General features: G+C 40.0%; 1 protein-coding gene across 1 annotated transcript; it reads left to right on the forward strand.

The window, feature by feature from the left end:
- The first annotated feature begins 203 nt into the window (after positions 1-203).
- fbxo8 (F-box protein 8) lies at positions 204-20052 on the forward strand. Its single transcript, XM_086120895.1, has 8 exons — positions 204-416; positions 5667-5769; positions 9962-10045; positions 12879-13023; positions 13138-13264; positions 13424-13542; positions 14654-14850; positions 17728-20052. The coding sequence occupies exons 2-8, from the start codon at positions 5667-5669 to the stop codon at positions 17913-17915; spliced, it is 963 nt and encodes a 320-aa protein (XP_085977021.1). The 5' UTR covers positions 204-416; the 3' UTR covers positions 17916-20052.
- Positions 20053-20762: the final 710 nt, after the last annotated feature.

Genomic DNA, 20762 nt, shown 5'->3' on the forward strand with positions numbered 1-20762 from the left:
TGGCTCCTGTTGTCACGTGGTGTGTAATGACGTTTATTTGAAATCCAATGATTGCATCGTGGTTTCAATATCTTTTAAAGGAATAATGTTTTTTGAGGAATTAAATATTCATTTAAAATAGTGTAGTTTCAAATGTAGTTGCATAGGTTGGTTGAGTCGTTGTAATAAGGTAGGAAAGGGGAGGGCAGGAATGGCAGGGAAAGGAGGAGGGTTTAACATGAGATAATGGTGTTCTCGACAGAATGGAGCACTCCACAGAAACCAAGGAAGATTTGCTTTAATCGCGGAGTCTTGGGTCTATTTATTGGTAGATAGCTGAATGAAATGACAACTGAATAGACCTCACTCCAAGCCAAACTTAGTTTGCAGCTGTGCTCGTGTGCAAGCTGAGCTGTCACAGGAATCTCTGAACTCAGGTAAGTGTTTCATGTTGAAATACCATCCGTCATTCAGTAGGAAAACGTCCGCATTCAAATTAAATACGCCTCGATCACTTTTAATTAAGCAATCGCTTCATAAATCGACACAATGTTTATGCCAATATAAATATAGCCTACAATGCTAAGTCATGAAATTGATAGCAAGTGATAGCAGTTACAACCAATTGCATTACAAGTAGAACGTACATGTGACCTGTACGTCGTTTTTCATTGGACGGAGAGTGTGACTACGCGTCTACCGACCGATGGTGTTGGAACTTCCAACGTTTGTTTACAACAGTCCGGGATTGTTTATGCAACACGGCAGACTTTTCTGGCAAGGGAGGGACAGCGATCGCAATGAAAAGACTGATTTGGTTGTTGGTTATCCTGCACTCGAAGAAGTCGGAAAAAATCCCACTCGGATTGTCCCAGTTCCGACCTGAAAGCGTTCGATGTGGAGGGGAATGTAAACAACAAAGATGGTTGTTGTTCTGGTTCATCACAACACATTTTGACCTCCAGCAAATCATGTTAACAATTTATTTGATTTATATAAATAAATAACTATCTTCAAAGTATTTCATTCATTTCACCAAATAACGTCATGCAGGGAGATAACAGCACGCCTTCACGCAGTCAATGCAAATCACTTTAGTCACGTGAAATAATGTCATATCACTAAATTCATGTAATAATATCTAAATATATGGTTATAATCTTGTAAATTATGTTTTGCCATTCACGGACTGTGTCTCATTGGGGGGGTCGCCATTGTCGAGTGACGTCACACTGAAGTCTGTCGGTGAACTCAAGGATCTTTTTCTTCCGATTTGGCGTCTCAACAAAAATGCAGCATGTGAATCTGGACACAGCCACAGTGGACACCTGCATACTCGGGGTTCGGCACCTGTGGACCACAGGTGGCAAACCCATGTCCAAGAAATCATAACGCTGCCACAGTTTAGCGTCAGCCACAGGTGCTTCTCAAACGGCAGATAAGGCAAACCCAAACTATGGCAGGTTTTGCACATTCTGGAACTGGATTTTCTACCTCTGCCCTGTATTCACCTATTTTTTTCTTTTCAGTATTTTTTTTAAAGTATCATTTATTTAAGATATCCTTTATTTGTCCCACACTGGGGGGAAATTTACAGTTGATTTTAGGGAGCCAGCCTCCTTTTTTCATGAAAATGCTTATTCGTCGTTTAATCCCAGGTTTTTCAAAATGTTTAGTAAAAAAAAAAATTCAATTTCCCCTGTAGCAGGGATCCTGTTGTATTACCGAAAGAAATGTCAATGAAAATAACAGCCACACACAGGAAGCATTGCAATTAGCAGCAATATCAAATCTGCACCCCTTTGTACAATGACATGATTGTATTCGTATTAGTATTCACCCCCTCTCAAATTCTCATTTTTGTTTATTTTAATGTTTAAATTCAACAAATAATTGTAAATATCAGCCAAAGTAACATAAATTAAACAAAAAAAAATGCAGTTCCTAAATGGTCATTTTATTTTTTAAGAAAAGAAACCAACCTGTCCCTGTGAGAAAAAGTACCGTATTGACCCGAATATAAGACAGCCCTGATTCTAAGACGACCCCCTCTTTTTCAAGACTCAAGTTTGAAAAAAGACTTTTTGAACACCGAATTAATTTTTATGCAGGAAATAATTACAGTACATCTGAAACAAATGATTATAACAATATATTTGAGAGTAAAAACATGTTATTTTGCCTCATTCAAATTTTAATATCTGAACATTTAAATATGTAAACTAAAGTGCAATCACATTCGTAAATGAATAGCTTCTGGTTTTTAAAATGTAAATGACATCATAACTTCTCCTCAGCTGCCGGTTAACCTGGCCGATCTTCGACCCACTTTTCTCCAGATTGTCGCTACGTTTCTCCATTTTCTCTTATCTCTTCGATTATTTTCTTCTCTTTTCTTTCTTACCGCTATTTTTTATTTTTCTTCTTTGTGCTACCGCTATTTTTATTTTTATTCTTCGTGGCAGGGGTTCACTTAGGCCTGGGGAGTCAAGTTCAGCCTTCACTTCATTGACATCTGGCGCCATCTAGCGTCGCGAATGGGTATAATGTCTAGACGCCAAATATAAGACAACCCCCACTTCTTATTTCAATGCAAAAAACACCGTCTTATATTCGGGCCAATACGGTATTTGTCTAATAATAATGGGGTGGGCCACGCTCAAAAGCAGCAACTGAAATCAAGGGTTTTCTATAACTTTCACATCTCTGAAGAGAAATTTTGGGCCAGTCGTCTTTGCAGGGATGGTTAATTCAGCACGAGTGGAGGGTTTCCAAGCACAAACAGCCTTTTTAAGGTCATGCCACAACATTTCAAATGGATCCAAGTCCGGACTTTGACAGGGCCACTTCAAAACCTTTATTTTTTTTAAAAGCCATTCAGAAGTTGACTTGCTGGTGTGGTCTGGTTTTCACTCTGCCATTGATGCCATTTTAGCCCAGTCACTTAAGAGTCATGAATTCTGACTGTAATTGAGGGCTGCAGTTCTTCAGATACCCAGGACAGGCTATGGTGTGACCTCCTGGACGAGCCGCTGCTGTGCTCTTGGAGTTACTTTTATAGGACGGCCAGTTGTGGAAGGGCCACCACTGTTCAATGTTTTCTCCATTTGTGGTAATGACTCTCACCAAGTTTCAATGCAGTCCTGAAGCTTTAGGAATAGCTTTATAATCCTTTCCCGACTGATATAGGTCAATTACCGGTACTTTATTTTCTCATCTGTTATTTGATGTCATGACATATTTTTTCAGCTTTTTTCAGTTAATTTACCTGACTTCATTTTTTTTCTCAGACAAGTTGCATTTAAGTGAATTCTTGAAGAAATCTGAGGGTAATTAGTTGGGTTTTTTTTTTGTTTGTTTCACTGCAGGGGACAAGTGTTCACACTCGGCTTCAGTTTTTTAATTTTTTTCCCCTTTCTCAAAAAAATAACCATTTGAAAACTACTTGGATTTTCTTTGTCTGATACTTACATTTATTTGATGGTCTTAAACATTGAAGTGTGGAACCAATTCAAACAATTAATACATAAAAAATACAATATTTTCTGCACTATTAGTCGCTTTGCATTATATGATGCTCCTGCAATGAATGGCTTATTATTATTATGATAATTTTAAAACTGTTTTCATTCGGGTGCATTGCATTCTGGAAGCTACAATAGTGTCTGCGATTGTGCTATGCATCCACTACATGGAGCTACAATAAAGGGAATACAATACAGCTTTATTAAAATTGTACAGTGGTTCTGAACTTGGGTTCATCGTCAGAACTCTAGGGCATAGGTGTCAAGCTCAGGTCCTGGAGGGCCGCTGTCCTGCATGTTTTCCAAGTCTCCCTGTTGCAACACACCTGATTCAAATGATCAGATCATTAGCAAGCTCTGCTGAAGCCTGACATTGAACCTGTTCATTTGAATCAGGTGTGTTGCAACAGGGAGACTTGGAAAACATGCAGGACAGCGGCCCTCCAGGACCTGAGCTTGACACTTATGCTCTAGGGCAGGGGTGTCAAACTCATTTCACATGGTGGGCCACATACGGCCTCGGTAGATGTCAAGTGGGCCGGACCATTAAAATGAAACCATACTTTGCTATAAATAACCAAAACAATATGTCTTTCCTTTGTTTTGGTACAAAGAAGCACAAGAACATTAGGAAAATGTTGAAATTTAATGAACATATCTTTTACAAAACATTTCACAAAGCACCTTACATTTCCTTCGACAAATGTGCAATTTACTTTTATCATTCACATATATGCATTGCAACTGATCCCACTGATTGTACAAACTTTAACAAGTAATTGGTATTGAAAAATACAGTAATGCACTTTAAGATTAAACGAGATTTATGAAGAAAAGGATTTTTAAGCCATTTACACATGCATAAAAAATCTAAATGTAATCCTGCCTATACCTTTCAAACTAAGGAGAGTGCTATTAAATGTGTAAATGTGAGAGTACTATTGATAGCGTCTGCTGTCATTGGTCTGTTTCAGTGACGGACTGAGGCTGCTGTTGTCTTCTTCTCTGATCAAAACAGTATCTCTTAGCGGATACTCAATGACTTGCACCTTATTAAAAATATTAATTCTGTGTCTTTTATGCATTTTTTTCACTTTTAAATTATCCTGCAGGCCTGATTGAACCTCCTTGCGGGCCGGTTCCGGCCCGCGGGCCGGTTCCGGCCCGCGGGCCGTATGTTTGACACCACTGCTCTAGGGGTTCAGTGACTCAGTCTCAGGGGTTCGACAGAGCCTCTGCCATGGAGGTTAAGACACACCCGACTCAACATGTCAATTAGTTATGACATGCCGACTTGGCCATCACTGGCTGGTTCATTTGTGCACAATGAAAAAAAACGTATACTTTATACTTATACAAATTGTCTTAACTTTTTTTCAGTTTTTAATAAATGCGTTTTTTATGTCTTGAATTTGTAAAAAAAAAAAGTATTTTTCACTAATGAAGGGTTCATTGAATGTGCATTTGAACTGGTTGGGTTCGGTACCTCACACAAGGTTTAGAACCATTGAGATGGAGCCTTTACAAGCACTGCAGCTGTAACAAAACAATGAGAACTAGTCACAGACACGGACATGAAACATAAAAATAAAAATGCCATTCCAAAACAATACATGACAGACAAAAGGCAGACACACCTCCTGGCCTTACATCCACAAGGGGCTAAATATCCTTCGAAGTATTTCCAGCTTTGTTTAGTCACTAGTTAATGATGCTTTTGGTATTATCTTCCTTTCATAATGGCTGCGCAGAGCTCACAAAGTAGTAGTATGATTGAGTGTGTGCTGGTGAATGCACATGACAATAGGTGTCGTGCAGAACCTTTTTAGTTTACAATTGCTTCTTGCTAATAATCACCACTAGGTGGCATAGGAACACTAACAGGGAAACAACTCAATGGGGAATACTGTATAAAGAGACTGTAACTCCATCGTAAATGGAATGCTTTTAGGTGCACTTTACAGACTGAAAATACAGTAAAAGGATTTGAGAAGGTGGGGCAAATACTTTTTTAGGGGACTGTACAAATTTCTGTAAATGACAACAATGACATATAAACAAGCTGACCTGTTTCAGTTTATTTTGGAACGTTTCTGTTGTAATAGCACATACTGCTGTGTTTCATGGATTGTAACTGACCTGGTTTATTCTGCTACCATTCAGATGGGTCAGGCATTGTGGAGGCTGCCACCCAGACAACAGCAGCAGCTTCAGGAAGAGCTTGTTGACCGACTGGCTGACACAGGAGGAGCCAGACAAGAGCAAGGTAAACCTGACACTATTGCATCTATAGTGGAGTGTACCCGTTGCTGTCAGGAAATGAATATTAACTACATTCTTGAATTCAGGTAACTCTGGGAATTAAAAAAAAAGATTCTTGAGATGTACCAAACGCAATTCCAATTAAGTCGGGATGTTGTGTAAAAATCCAAAAGAGAAAACACAAAACAATGATTTGCAAATTCTGTGCAACGTGTCAGTCAGTTGAATGCACTACAAAGACAACGTATTTAATGTTCAGACTGATGAACTTCATTGTTTTTATTTTTGATCTTGTTTTTGCAAATGCTTTCTAATTTTGAATTTTATGCCTGCAACACATTCCAAAACAGTTGGAACGGGGCAGCCTAAGCCTGTGAAAGTTGAGAAATGGTTTAAAAAAAAAAACCTGCTTGGAACATTCTACATGTTAACTGGAAACTGGTGAGTGTCATGGTTGGGTAAAATGAGCATCACCGAAAGGCTCAGTTAGTTGTTCACAAGCAACGATAAGGTGAGGTTCACAACTGTTTGTGAAAAATTGTGTCACAGACATTTCTGAGGTGCCCATGTTTCAAATCATGGATGTTGTGTCAGGCGGTATGGTAGTCGACCGGTTAGCACGTCTGCCTCACACTGTCATGAGTTCGAATCCAGCCCCGGTCTTTCTCTCTGGAGTTTGCCTGTTCTCTCCGTGCCTGCGTGGGTTTTCTCCGGGTACTCCAGTTTCATCCCTCATTCCAAAACCATGCATGGTAGGTTAAGTGAACACTTGAAATTGTCCCTAAATTGTGTTTGTGTACATAATTGTATGCCCTGCCGGCTGCCCCAAGACAGCTGGGATAGGCTCTAGCACGCCCGCGACCCCGCCTTGAGGATAAGCGGATCAGATGATGGTTGGATTGATGGATGGATGTCGTCCTCCAGGCGAAAGAGGAAAATGGCCATCCAGATTGTTGTCAGTGCAAAGTTCAAAAGCCAGCATCTGTGTGTGTGTGTGTGTGTGTGTGTGTGTGTGTGTGTGTGTGTGTGTGTGTGTGTGTGTGTGTGTGTGTGTGTGTGTGTGTGTGTGTGTGTGTGTGTGTGTGCAACTTGCCTATCTATGAATGCAACATTAATGCTTCAAAGTTACAGACAGGTTTTCGAGCAATATATGCTTTCATCGAAGCAATGTCTTTTTCAGGGGTGTCCTGCTTATTTCAGCAAGACAATGCCACTTTCTGCATGCAGGGTCTCAATTAACTTTTTTAGCTGCATTGGCTGGTAACACTTTAGCTCCGCTGTTTTGATCTTCCTTATTCACACGATCTCTTTTCTTTTCTCGCGCTGGTTGCAGACTGTAGTGTGAAATACCGGCATTCAAGCAGCCGTTGGGTGTATTAACGTCCTTACGTAGCATTATGGCACAGTACGTACTGTTAATGTAGGAGTTCATTGCCAGGGGTACCAATGACCCAGAATGTGAAGAAAGAGTGTAAAAATATCCAAATGAAAGTATTTCCATCCGTCCATCCATTTTCTGAACTGCTTTATCCTCACAAGAGTTGCAGGGCATGCTGGAGCCTATCCCAGCTGTCTTCGGGCAGTAGGCGGGGGACACCCTAAACTGGTTGCCACCCAATCGCAGGGCACACAACCATTCACGCTCACACTCACACCCAGAGACAATTTAGAGCAGGGGTGGCCAACCAGTCAGAGACTAAGAACCTTTTTTTTTTTTTTTTTACTGTTACTGCAAAGAGAGCCACATCATGCACATGGGCACACAAAAACATCACCACGTACCATCGCGCGTGCGCACACACGCGCACACACACACACACACACACACACACACGAGCTGCAGTGGTTACTTACCACATGGTCAGCTTGCTACATATTTGACCGAAGATTGACTTTTGAAGCGACGAACCTCCCGCAATCGACCCTATGAGTGCATGCATTTTTTGCGCATGAAGGGTGATTCAGTTGTCATCTGACTGGTTGCCCTATATTTCAATTAAGTAACGGGATTGATGATAGGCTGACATCGTAGTACTACTGTGCATAGCGCTGTTGTTTGAATGTCAGCGCCACCACAGAGGCATTTTCGACACTTGTCATGTGAAAGCCCGGGAGCCGCATGCGGCTCACGAGCCGCGGGTCGGCCACCACTGATTTAGAGTGTTCCATTGACCCAGGGGTCTTCAACCCAAAATGTTGAAGGAGCCATATTGGACCAAAAAAACAAAACAAAAAACAAATATGTCTGGAGCTGCAAAAAATTAAAACACTTATATAAATAAGCCTTACGTTGAAGGCATGCTGTATGAATCTATATTAGCTATATTTTCCTACTATCAAAATGACTAAATTGGCTACAAATGCACAATGAGCCTTCACGATTAAATATTTTTTTTTCTCCCTGCAATGCATCCTGTCGAGAAGTGGTGCCCAACCTCTTTTGACGGAAGATCTAATTTCTGATCAACCAACCTCCCGCGATCGACCCGTTACCGCACGCGCGCATACACACGCATTTACACACGCATGCCATAATGAGCAACAGCCATAACCCCTAAGATGATCGAGGCATGGGACGCACTTTTTCAGCGTGTTAACTATCGTAGCTCACGTGTCGCATTTAAAATGCTTCTCTTAGCCATCCACATTCTTTGCCAGTACCCTCGGTGAATTGTACATGAAATGCTGCTTTTTTTTTTCATGACAGCCACCTGCGTGGCATCCCGTCCTGCTAATAGAAACGTGTGTCGCAGGCTGTGACGCAAATCCTCGTTGACAGAAATGTTGACATTTAATATTTATTTTACACATTTTTAAAGCTTTGGAAAATGTTAAGAATGTTTGTGTCATGTTTGTCCTCCGACAGGAACCATATTAAAACAAAAAATATATTTCCATCCCCCATCTTTTTCCATTTTCAAACATTTTTGAAAAAGCTCCAGGGAGCTGCTAGGGCGGCGCTAAAGAGCTGCATGCGGCTCTGGAGCCGCAGGTTGCCGACCCCCGCGTTAGAAGCCATTGTATGCTGTCCTGTGGAGCCGAGGACTTAAAAAACATAACATGTAAAATCTCTCAAGTGTATGACTTCAGGTGTTTATTATTTGTATCACCTTTTATTGTAAATCACAAACACGGCCACTATGGGCTCTGTCGACGCCAAAACTCAGAAATAGCATTAATGCTCAGAACAAGGCATGTTACCACAAACAACACACATAAACCAATTTGTTACAATCCAATAAAAGATCCATCCGTGACTGAAACGTCACCTTACACTCACAGCTCAGCACTTAGCAAGAGGCGCAGGCAGGAAGCTATTCTAAGCTAAATTAGCTGGAGAGGTTTTAAAATGCACTGAGCAGTCAAAACAATTCGTTTGGCAACCGTAAAGTTGTGATGGGGCGTACTATGACAAAGTTACATTCTGTTCAGCGTTAATTCACGAACAAACAACAATTTAAAACTGTGTTGCCGTTCCCTCTAGCAGCAGGCGTCTACCGAGAAAGACGCCGGCTTGACATCATTCAGTTCACATTCTCGTGTTTCATCTCCAAGCTCCGGCAGCTCTGCTTTGCAATCATATATAAAATGTTATTTTTCAACCTTCTGAGAGACCGCAACCCTTGGCAACATGTTATTGTAGGTTTGAGGCTGTAAGCGTGCGTCCGTCATCAACAAATGTCACTGCAGAAACACAGAGGAGGCAAAACATTGGTTCGGGGTGGCACAAAAGACTAACACTCCTGAAGTCGATGCTAATTACCATTAGCATTTGAATGGGATCCTCCCTTGACTTTGGCACAAGCCCTAGCAATGTTTTAAAAATGAAGCATTTTTTCATCAATTTCAAAATTACGGAATATTTGAAAAACAACTGTTGATCACCTTGAACATTCAATATATTGTCATTGGAATGTATCCAACTGAAAAAAGTTTGAAAAGGATTTGCAAATATTGTATTATTGTATTTACATTTTGCACAATGTCCCACCTTCACTGGAATTGTGATTGGTAGTAATCCAATCTGTAAATAATCTGTAAAAACATCCACATTTATGTAAGAGAGGTTTATTCGGCTCTGTGTATTTTGTGTCATTTGCTTCTAGAATATTTTTTTATTTTTGTGTTGTGTGCTTGTTTGTATGCCATACGTTTATTACGACAAACATAACAGGTCAAAATAAAAATTTCCCCAGGGAGGGATGGACGGCCACTTCGAAGAGTCCCTCAACATTGCTATGGCCCCGACATCTACCATCTGCTGAAAACACGCAGAGGAGGTAGGATGAAAATATTTTATACGAGCAATGCTACGCTTTCGTTTAATTCATCTTGAAAATGGCCTCATAAAGGCGTTTTTTCTTGAAAAGTACGCTTTGAAACTAATGAACTCATTCGTTTGTTGAGTTTCGTTCGTTTGTTGAGAACAAACTCAAATAAACTCATTCGTCTCCAGCCTTCTGGAAAGCTCTGAGCTGTGAATCTACAGTCTGACTAGCGAAAAGAAGAACTGGCGATTTCAGTTGTCCGTGTGCGCGTGCGTGGTCATGCGTGCATGTGTGGTCTACGCCATCATTCGAGGTCCGGAAGGCATTGAGACATAACATGTGCATGGCAACATATCCAAGATGAAATCTGATTGGACCAAAAAAGGAAAAAATTAACCCAGAGGACTGGAGGCCTTGCGGCCCAGACATACGCAATGAAAGACTGTTGTAAATAAATTATGTCCACTTCATTTAAGTTGTAAATGTAGGTCTGTGTTCCTTGTAGTGGTTGCAACATCAGAGGAGGCCTTGAAGGCCCTGGAAGAACGCCACCGCTTAAACCACATCCAGCTTTCCAAGACTTCCTCATTTTTAAGATTAAAATCAGGACATAAATATTATCAACCTTTGCAATTTTGTTCAAGCAAAAAAAAAAAAAATCCTTATTGTTTTTTAATAGAATATTTCAGATGTCAAGCTACTCATAGTGGAAACCATAAAATTTGAACTTTTGACGATTTGTGCTATGACATAAATCAGGGTTGTCAAACTAATTTTTGTTGCAGGCCACATTGTAGTTACGGTTCCCCTTGGAGAGCCTTTATGAATTTTGGGAAACCATATAAATGTTTAATCACCTCTACATATTACATCCACAGTGTACACCAAGATTTGGCCCCCTGGCCTTGACTTTGACACCTATGACATAAATATTCAAAACCACAGTATTTCAATGCGTCTGCTAGATGCTTTTTGCACTTCAGTTTGTCTTATAATGGTGCCAATGTTGCCATTGACACTGGACTGAACCACAGCTTCCAATGTGCATTACGATGCAGCATTAATAATATAACTATATGATAAAATACAATACATCCTGATTTTATATAGCGCTTTCACAAATATGAAAGGTGAGATGAAAGCAATCGTTTGTTTAAAAGAATCCGTTCCTGTCTGTGGTACTACCGTGGAGGTCCATCATCCCCAAGGTTAATTATTACAAAACCTGTATTTTGTATTTTTATTCATTTTTGTTTACTAAAGACCATTAAAACGACACATTCAAAATGTTTAATGCATACTTCTACTTTTTCTTTTCATCAATTTTATATTCAGTGTTCACTGTGTACACTGCCAATATTTCCTCATAAAAAGTGACCCTGTCTTTTGTCAAACAGAAAATGAATTTTACTTTTGCCAAAATCAGATTTTTAAAATTTGTTTTACTTTTATTTTTTTATTTAAAGCCTCATCCAATTTCTTTTTTGTCTCATATAACTTGGAGAGCTGATCCACATTCTGCATCATTTCCACCCTGGCCTAAAAAAAAAAAAAAAAGACGACGACGTTAATGGTTTCTTTGTACCCGTGTAGGCTGCTTTTTTTCCAGTCATCAATTGCTTTGAGCGTTCATGGTTTCTATGGAAAAAAAAACCCAACAACAAAATAAGCAAAAGGTTTAGAACAAGAACATGACAGAGCATGACATCCAATAGCTTCTACTCAAGTGGCCACTCGATGAAGCTTGTTTTTACTTTCTGGCCACCTTTGCAGGCCAAGCCACTCAACAACTACCACATCATCTGCTGCATCTCGATCCCATCTGGCTGCATAGAGGGTTGCTCATTTTCCTTAAATTAAAAACACAAACAAAAAAAAACATATACCTATACACATTTTAAACTCAGGAGCAGAAATGTTTTTAAGAATTTGTTCCCCTAAAACTGCCATGATAAATATTTTGTTTCCACCGTAAGTAGGGACTTGTCAGTGAAAAAAAGAGGATACAAAATCAGATCCAAAATTCCTAAAATAATAGAAATAAAATACATACATACACGTAAGCGGACAGCACGAAAGTGACTTACTCCTATGGCTAATGTTAAAACTGAGAATAAACCGTTTATTTACATGCTAATTTTTGCTGACAGCTACGATTCACACACTGTTGTCGCAAGACGTCGTAGTAAATAAAAAATCTTCAGTTGCTTCTGTTTGAGTTCTAGCAGGCATATTTCGTCTTTGAGATGGGCAAAGAAAAGGAATGAAAACTCCGCCCCTTCCTGTCTGGCACTGCATGTGTCTCCAGTGGAAGTGGTCCGACAGTGTATGTCTGCAGCCAGACGTCTCGCCGTCGTTCGGCCATCTTCTCTTCCGCCTCGCAAGGCGGCGAGTGTTAGCGACGGCCGGCTGTTTGCTTCTAATTAGTGGAAGCCGACCCCACAGTTTAGCATTTGAACTTTTGCGGCCCATGGACATGTCACCAAAGATGAACAACCTGCGCACCGCCACCGCCTTGACATCCCTGAGAAAAGTAAAAAGTCACTCAGGAACCCAATTTACCCTGTCAGCCACCACTATCCTATTTGATTTGTACTCGGTGGGTAGGCACTCCACAAGCAAAACTATTTGTGTTTAAGACTTGGTCTCTTTAACTCAAGAGAGGTACAGTGACATATTGCGTGTCATCATCCATGTCCAAAGGAAAATTGTAACCTACGCTTGCTGAGCTGAATGTCACCAGACTGTGTAGATTTCCTGCTTGGAAACAAAAACATCCTTTTCACTCTCCTGTACGTGCCTTGACGTTTATTTAAACCTTCTCTCTCATTCTTTGTTTTTGTAGGTAAAGAACAAAATGGTTTTATAGATTTGGAAATGCTCCCACCAGAGTTGGGAATCACCATCTTGTCGTATCTGAATGCTACTGATCTATGTCTGGCCGGATGTGTGTGGCAGGACCTCGGAAATGATGAATATCTGTGGCAAGGGTAAGGAGATTGAAATTGTTCCTATGATGGCACTTTGCCATGTGTTTGCAGTAAATGTCTTCTTCTTTTTTCCCCAAATGAGTCTTTGCTAACCCTCCTGTGTTGTTTTTCCAGCCTCTGCAAGTCCACATGGGGTCACTGCTCCATCTACAACAGAAGGCTGCCTGCTGGTTTCTCATATAGAAGACTATATCTACAGCTTGATGAAGGCAGCCTTACATTCAACGCCAACCCGCAGGAGGTAATGCATGCCGAACATCAAAGGACTCGAGTCCCACAGACGCCCGCCACCATGCACATACGTGTTCTTCAGAAGCACTAAGGACAATGTATGATCTCTCTCTCTCCCTCGCTCGCCCTCTGTCAACCTCTCTGCCTCTCTCCCCTCGGCCCTCAATAGGGTATCTCTTATTTCATGTCGAAAGGCATACTCGTGGATCACCCCAAAGAGCAGGCCAAGTTCATCTTTTACACCCGACGGCTCAACTGGAAGATGCTGAGAATTTACCTAGATGAGAGGTAAGCTTTGAAATGTGTACGCGCTCTCGAAAATTCACAGACAAGGTTGCCGTCGAGCCGACTCTTTTTTTCCTTTATTTATTTAAATATAGATGCTAATGAAATGTATTGAATCGGACATACATTCAGTTAAATATAATACTAATAATAAAAATAGTAATAATAATTTATGGTCATAATTCTAAGACAAAGTCAACATTATCATGATCTTATTTATCAGTCCATGAGTGGTATACTTATTTGCCTGGCAGTAATTTTAGAAGGCAGTATCGTCTTTTATTGTCAAATCTTCTCACCATCTAAAAACAATTTGACACCTAACGTAAACTAAACCGAAAAAGAAAAGAAAAAAAAAAAGATCATTTTTTACATTTATAACATCAACATTTACAAGTGCAATGGCTCGATGAAAATTGTCATTCCATAAAAAAAATGTCATCTGCAATTAATTAGAAAAATTATGGCATACATTGCCATCTCCTTTCTTATCAACTTTTTTAAAATTTTTATTTACTGACATTTACATTTTGGCGGGGAAACCTATGATTATAATATGTCATCCACGTGCTTTTTTGAGGAGGGGAAGGGGGTCCCCCAGAGCATCAAACAACATATAAAAACAACAATTAGAACATCAAAAACAAGTTAATATGATGTAAAATCAGCAGTTAAGGAGAAGGTAAACAACGGTGGAGTTGGAATTGCAAAAGCTCGGCTATCTTGAGTCACCGGTGGCGATTTACTGGATTGAAAGTCCCAGGCCGGCTCATTGAAAATCAGCAGGTCCGAGATATGTGCTGCGGCGTGTCTTTTTATTGGTTGAAGAATTATCAGTGAAATACACGTTGTATATCAAATCATCCATCTTGTCAGCATTTATGAACTGGAGCCTTTTCATATTTTGTCAGTTGATGCGAGAGTAAGGCGCTGGAAACCAAATCAATGTATCCCAACGTCAATATTCTGTCCCACCACTAAAATGCAAATACTTTTATGAAAATGACCCCATTTTAGAAACCTTTTCTACACGTGTATGCATGAAAAATAGATGCAACATACCTCAAAGCGGTCATAGTGACTTTTGTGTGTGTACGCGCGCGCGCGTGTGCAGGCGGGATGTTTTGGACGAGCTGGTGACCCTTCACAACTTCAGCAATCAGTTCCTCCCAAATGCTCTGAGGGATTTCTTCAGACACATTCATGCACCCGAGGAGAGAGGAGAGTATCTGGAGACACTCATCACCAAATTCAGCCACAGGTTTTGTACCTGTAACCCGGGTCTTGTCCGAGAGCTGGGTCTCAGTCCTGGTGAGTTGTACACTCACTATCAAACAGCTCTGTCGTTTCAGGCCTATTGGTATAAATTACGTAAGCATGACAAACAATGTCTATGATTAGAAATGCGCCTACGATTGACAATGTTTTTTTTTTACTCATTATTAACCTTTTTGAAATATCTATTCAATAATAGGCCTCAGAACGCATTCAACTATGACATAAATGTAAAAGATCTTTATCGGCATTCTGGAGTATGAGAAAGATGTATTTAAAACTAACCTGGATTTTTTTAGAAAAGCATTGAATGCCTATAGTGGAATGAAAACATGACAGGGTTGACTTCATACGTGTCATTTATTTTGTTACGATATGTTTCAAATGTTATCTGTATTACAATGCAAATGTAATGATGTAATGTATTTGAAAAAAAATGTTAACCAATTCAACACAGCCTTCTTTTCCACTCAGTGAATACACTAAGACAAAATGAAATTATTGCTGAATTGTTATTTTTGATTCAACGTGAGGCATTCTCGGTACAGAATCACACATTTGTTGATTCCTAACACTTCTTTGGATCTGGCTTTGAAAGATAAAATATCAGATTTAATGTCTTGTCAATACGTTCCCAAATTGAAGGGCAAATGGCATTTAGGCGGAGAATATTGCAGTGTGATACAAAGTGAATAGTGGCTACGTTGTGACTTCAAGTTTTGTGGATACTAAAAGTGGATCTTACTGAGACGACTACAGCAATTGGAAACTTGATTTTTCTGGTTAAGGGGCACAAAACAGCCCCAAATGATCAGCAAAAATCCCTCAGTTTCAATATTGTCAGTGGACCGTGTATCTAGCTAATGTGTAATCTAGCTATTTTCACCAGCGCAAACTGGAATTTGCTCTAAAACTGCCTGGATTTAGTTGTGTGATTAGTGGGATTAGTCTAATGCAGTGGTTGTCAATTATTTTCTGTCATGCCCCCCCAAGGAAGAGGAAAACATCCCCCCCCCTCGCACGACTATAAATAGTATCATTTGTCTATAAAATTGTTAGAAGTACACCTTTGCAAAACACTGTATCCTTATTAACGTATAAGAGAATAAAAAAAGAAAGAAATATGGACCAACTTACAACAAAGAATAGCTTTAGTAACTGGAACAGAAAAGATTTAAAGTGCATCTGAAATTCAAAAATAACATTAAATCCTTAATTTTACAATAACTATTTTTTGACTGACCATGTCAAACCATGCGATACTGAAAAATAAAATTAAATAAAATCACTAACTAATAATGCATTCAAACGAATCACCAACATTATGTCAGGAGCACAATATTTAAAAAAAAACCTTTAACCAGCAAAACAAAAATAGATAAAATAATTTATGCTTTTCTCTCTTTTTTGTAATCAAAGATGATGTCTGGATTAATGATTACAATGAGCACGTTTTGCAATGCACAGCTTTTCGAAGCGAGGTTTGAAGCAGGACGCAGCAACTCTCGGCTCCTGCTCAATGTGTAGCCGGGACCTGTATTTTAGTTTACCGGTACTCAAGTAGCAGTCACAAAGCGGCATGATTGTTGGATATATTCTGCACGTTTTCGCTGAAAAAAAAAAAACTCAAGCAGCTTGTCGGCGTGATTGGGGTGTAATGTATTGAAGTCACGCCTTAATTTATTTGGCTTCATGCTGTGCGCTACCAAAATTTTCCGACACAGTAAGCACATCGATCTTTCCTCGTCTGCCACCGCAGTCACATTGAAGCCAAGCGCTACATACGCTTCGTCATATTTCCTCCCTGAGAATACTCCCTGCGCAAACTCTGCAATGAGAGCGCCACTGCCCCCTAATGTAGTGGAGGTGCAACTGCACGTTATTTTAGGACAAAAAAAAAAGCATGTCCCCCGAGGTCAAACGCGCCTCCCTTGACGGAGCCCCCTGGGGGGGGCACCGCACTATTTGAGAAACACTGGTCTAACGGTACTGGATCATGAATGGATGGTGAGTCCTCACTGATGTCTCTTAACTTTACTGCTACGTTTATGCGGAACTTGCTTTGGGAGGCTTTGAAAATGTTCCTTTTAAGACATAGGTGTCAAAGTCTAAGCCCAGGGGCCAGATCCGGCCCACCAAATCATTTTATGTGGCCCTCGAAAGAAAATCATGCGTGTCAACTTGTATGATACTTGCTAAAATCTGGACTGAAATGTCAAATTAACATGTGTAATACATGATGTTGCGATTTTGCAGTAATGTTACCCTGTTTACATGCACTTCAACAATAAAGGAACAAACAACAAACCAATAGAGTGTCACAAGGAAGCAGTGACAGCTCTGATGAAGGCTGAAGTGACAGCCGAAACTGTCAGCCAGGTCAGAGTTGAAGAGAAACGACACCAGAAAAGATCATTGTCGGAAAAAAGATTAACAAATAGTTGACTTGAGGGATTTCAAATCTAGTAATCCATCAATTGGTTGTGAATAAGTTATGTGAAGAGACGATTAAACATTTATTCGGTTTCACTGTCGGAACGGCCCGCCGAGGGAAAGCGTAGCTCCTAAGTGGCCCACGACAAAAATTTGTTTAAAGGTAAAAGTGATTTTTTTTCACTAAGTTGGATCCAAACATGTTTATGGACTAATATGTCATACAAAGGGTAGAGAAAAATGATAAATGTAGTCCCAATAGCACATTTTACAATTTGGGTTTGTTTGAATGTACTTGAGTTTCTACTCAAGTTGTTGAGCCAGCTATTTACCGCTGTGTTGCAGCCTGCTAAATTGTCTACCATTATGTCTTGCGAGTTAGACAACGTGGATAGAACATCTCTCTTGAGAACAACATTTGTAGCCATTTTTTGTTTTCCTGGAGACTGAGCTCAAAGTGTACCATTTTGCTCTTTGCAGATGCTGTGTATGTGCTGTGCTACAGTCTCATCCTGCTGTCCATTGATCTGACCAGCCCTCACGTGAAAAACAAAATGTCCAAGAGGGAGTTCATCAGGAACACTCGCAGAGCAGCCCATAACGTCTCGGATGACTTTGTGGGCCATCTTTATGACAACATTTATTTGATTGGCCACGTGGCTGCGTAGTTCATCTTACCGGCTGTCTATTCGAAATCCTGATAATGCACTGAAGAATAGGAACCGGTGGGTCGGTTCCTATGTACTGTATCTCTTTGAAATATTTATACCAAATTTTTCAAACAAATACAACATAGCCACTGTACTGTGGGAGAGATGCTGCCACCAAATTGATCTGAATGTTCTGAGATTTGGGAAGGACGATGGGTTGAATTAAAACCACGAAGATAAGCTCTGACACTGCACTGATGAAGTACTACTACGAAGTGGTGGAAGGATGAATTAGGGAGCTGCCCTTAGAATGTTACTGCTTCATGATCACCTGTTTGACAATTATATTTAACCCCAAAAATATGAGCCACTAAGTTTGTGTGTGTGTGTATATGTATATATATACACACACACACACACACAAAGGTCATTCAATGAATAAGGTGAATTTTTCGAAATAAGGACTTTTAATACAGACAGAAGCGTACTTTTTTTTTCGTCATCCCCCAGCACTGTCACACACTTTTCCCCATCTGTGCACGAGCTTCCATATTCCCTCAGCATAAAAATCTTTGGAATGATGTCACAGCCAATCGCTCATACAACACGTTTGACTTCATCGTCACTTACACATCAGCCCAAACGCTGCAGACCATCGACGACCTGGGCTGGGAACTGCTCCCTCATCCCCCTTCCAGCGCAGACCCTTGCCCCTTCAGACCTTCACCTGTTTGGTCCCCTAAAAGCATTGACGAGAGGCACCAAGTTTGAAAGTGACGATGAGGTCAAAGTGTTGTGAGCAACTGGCTGAGATATCAGTCCAAAACTTTTTACGATGAGGGAATATGGAAGCTTGTGCACAGATGGGAAAAGTGTGTGACCTTGCTGGGAGGCTATGTTGACCCCCCCCCCCAAAACAAAACAAAAAAAAGTAAGCTTCTATCTGTATTAGAAGCCCTGATACCGAAAAATTAATCTTATTTATTGAATGACCCTCGTGTGTGTGTGTGTGTGTGTGTGTGCGTGTGTGTGTCTCATATATATACAGTATATATATATATATATATATATATATATATACATATATATATATTATACAGTTTGTTAGACTAAGAACTAGTGATTGACAAACTATGTCAACACGGATTAAGGAACATGAAGACTTTAGTTGTTTACAGTAATGCTGACGTTTTACGCAGGACACTATTCCAAGCTGTCCCCTCGCCTTAAGTCAGCTGGGGTCAACTCCAGCTCACCAGCGACTCCTCTGAGGACAAGCGGTTTCTAAAATGGATGGATGTTCTGCAGTAGTTCTATACGGCTCAGTTAGAAGCTTTGTGCCGCCTTTTGATTTGACATGTTTGACAATATTGCCGCCGAAGTCCAGGCTGAGTGGAGTTCAGTTCCATGCCATACGTATATGAAAAGTAATATTTTCAGTTACAGATGAAATAACTGTAACCAACGCCACAGAGAATGTTAGAAAATCTTTGCAGTGCAGTCATCTTGGTATGTTCTTTTCTTTTTTTTTTCTTTTAATTGATTGTTTTAAAGCTAGAAGAAAATGACATCTGCAACAGCAAAACTCCGGTAAAAATCTGTAAGATATATTTTATTTTTGAAGATACTGTACTTTGTTAGTTAATTAAAACATGTCCACCTCCGAAATCAAAACTGAGGAATTGACTTTCGAAATGGCCATCCTCACAAGACTTTGAATTTTTTTGTTATTCATAAATGTGGCATCAATGAGATTATTGTACCCGCTATTAATTTCAAACTATTAGTCTGAGCTCTCAGTGAATCATAAATCAATGTTTCCTGTTTCCTTCACAACAGACATGATGTTGTCGAGAATAGTTGTGTAATTTAGCCTTTTACATTCAAGGCCAATTAACCTTTTTTCAAATTGCATTTTCATCTCTCTTCTGAAGTCAATAACCTCTTGGTTTGTTGAGAAGTCAAGGCTTACCTGCAATTTCCGATCGTGATGTTGAAGATCCCTTCAACACCAACACTTAATGAAGTCTCGCTTTCCTAAATTATGAAAGCCATTTTTGTGGTGTGTTTTACTTTTGTGTTTAGGATGCTTTGTAACTGACACTATGTTTCAGACAAATGTGTGACTGGTTATTAAATCTTACCTTTGCTAACATGTTTGGAGTTTTTGTACTTGTATACCTCGGCTATTAGCTATTTATTTACGTAGCCTGTGAGAATGTTGTACAACATATTGTTTAAAACGCGGAAATGTCTGACCACAAGACACTTTTCTCGATGGCCCCTTGCGTTTTAATACGGAAGTGGATGAATCCAAATTGCAGCGGTAGGTTCCGTTTTAACCCCAAACCACTAACCAAAGTAGAGTGTAAACATGTAAAATTGCCCAGCTCTCTTTTCTCTCTTTCCAACATCCGCGCTTCATTGTAAAACCTGCCCATTGGGATAAAGGGCAAATGCAAGCATTGAATGTCAACAGGATTATTATTTTGTCGCTGCTCCTTGCTGTGCAGGCAGAACTCATGAAGCTCGGTCACAACTGTCCCATAAGTCAATAAAACCAAACTGTCATGAGGCAGTTTTAATCGCAAATGAGTAGCTGGCAGTGACGGAAAGTCAGATCGGCACACACTAATGACATTGGCGTAGAAGGATTATGACAACTTAATTTTTTATGAACTCTACAACAATTCGCTTAGTTTATGATTATTCTGCGTAAAACAAACAAAAAATACAGGGTGGGGGGGGGGGGGGGGGGAATTAGGTCACACCTGTATTGTCTACCCAAAAGTCTCTGAAGTGGAGCGGCATAAATCCAATTGTAGAGTATAATTATGAGGATTCATAATATGAAGTTAAACTAGC

The sequence above is a fragment of the Hippocampus guttulatus genome, chromosome 9 (genome assembly GCF_054856545.1).
Source record: "Hippocampus guttulatus isolate MCC_2025c chromosome 9, RoL_Hgut_1.0, whole genome shotgun sequence".
Classification (NCBI taxonomy): domain Eukaryota; kingdom Metazoa; phylum Chordata; class Actinopteri; order Syngnathiformes; family Syngnathidae; genus Hippocampus; species Hippocampus guttulatus.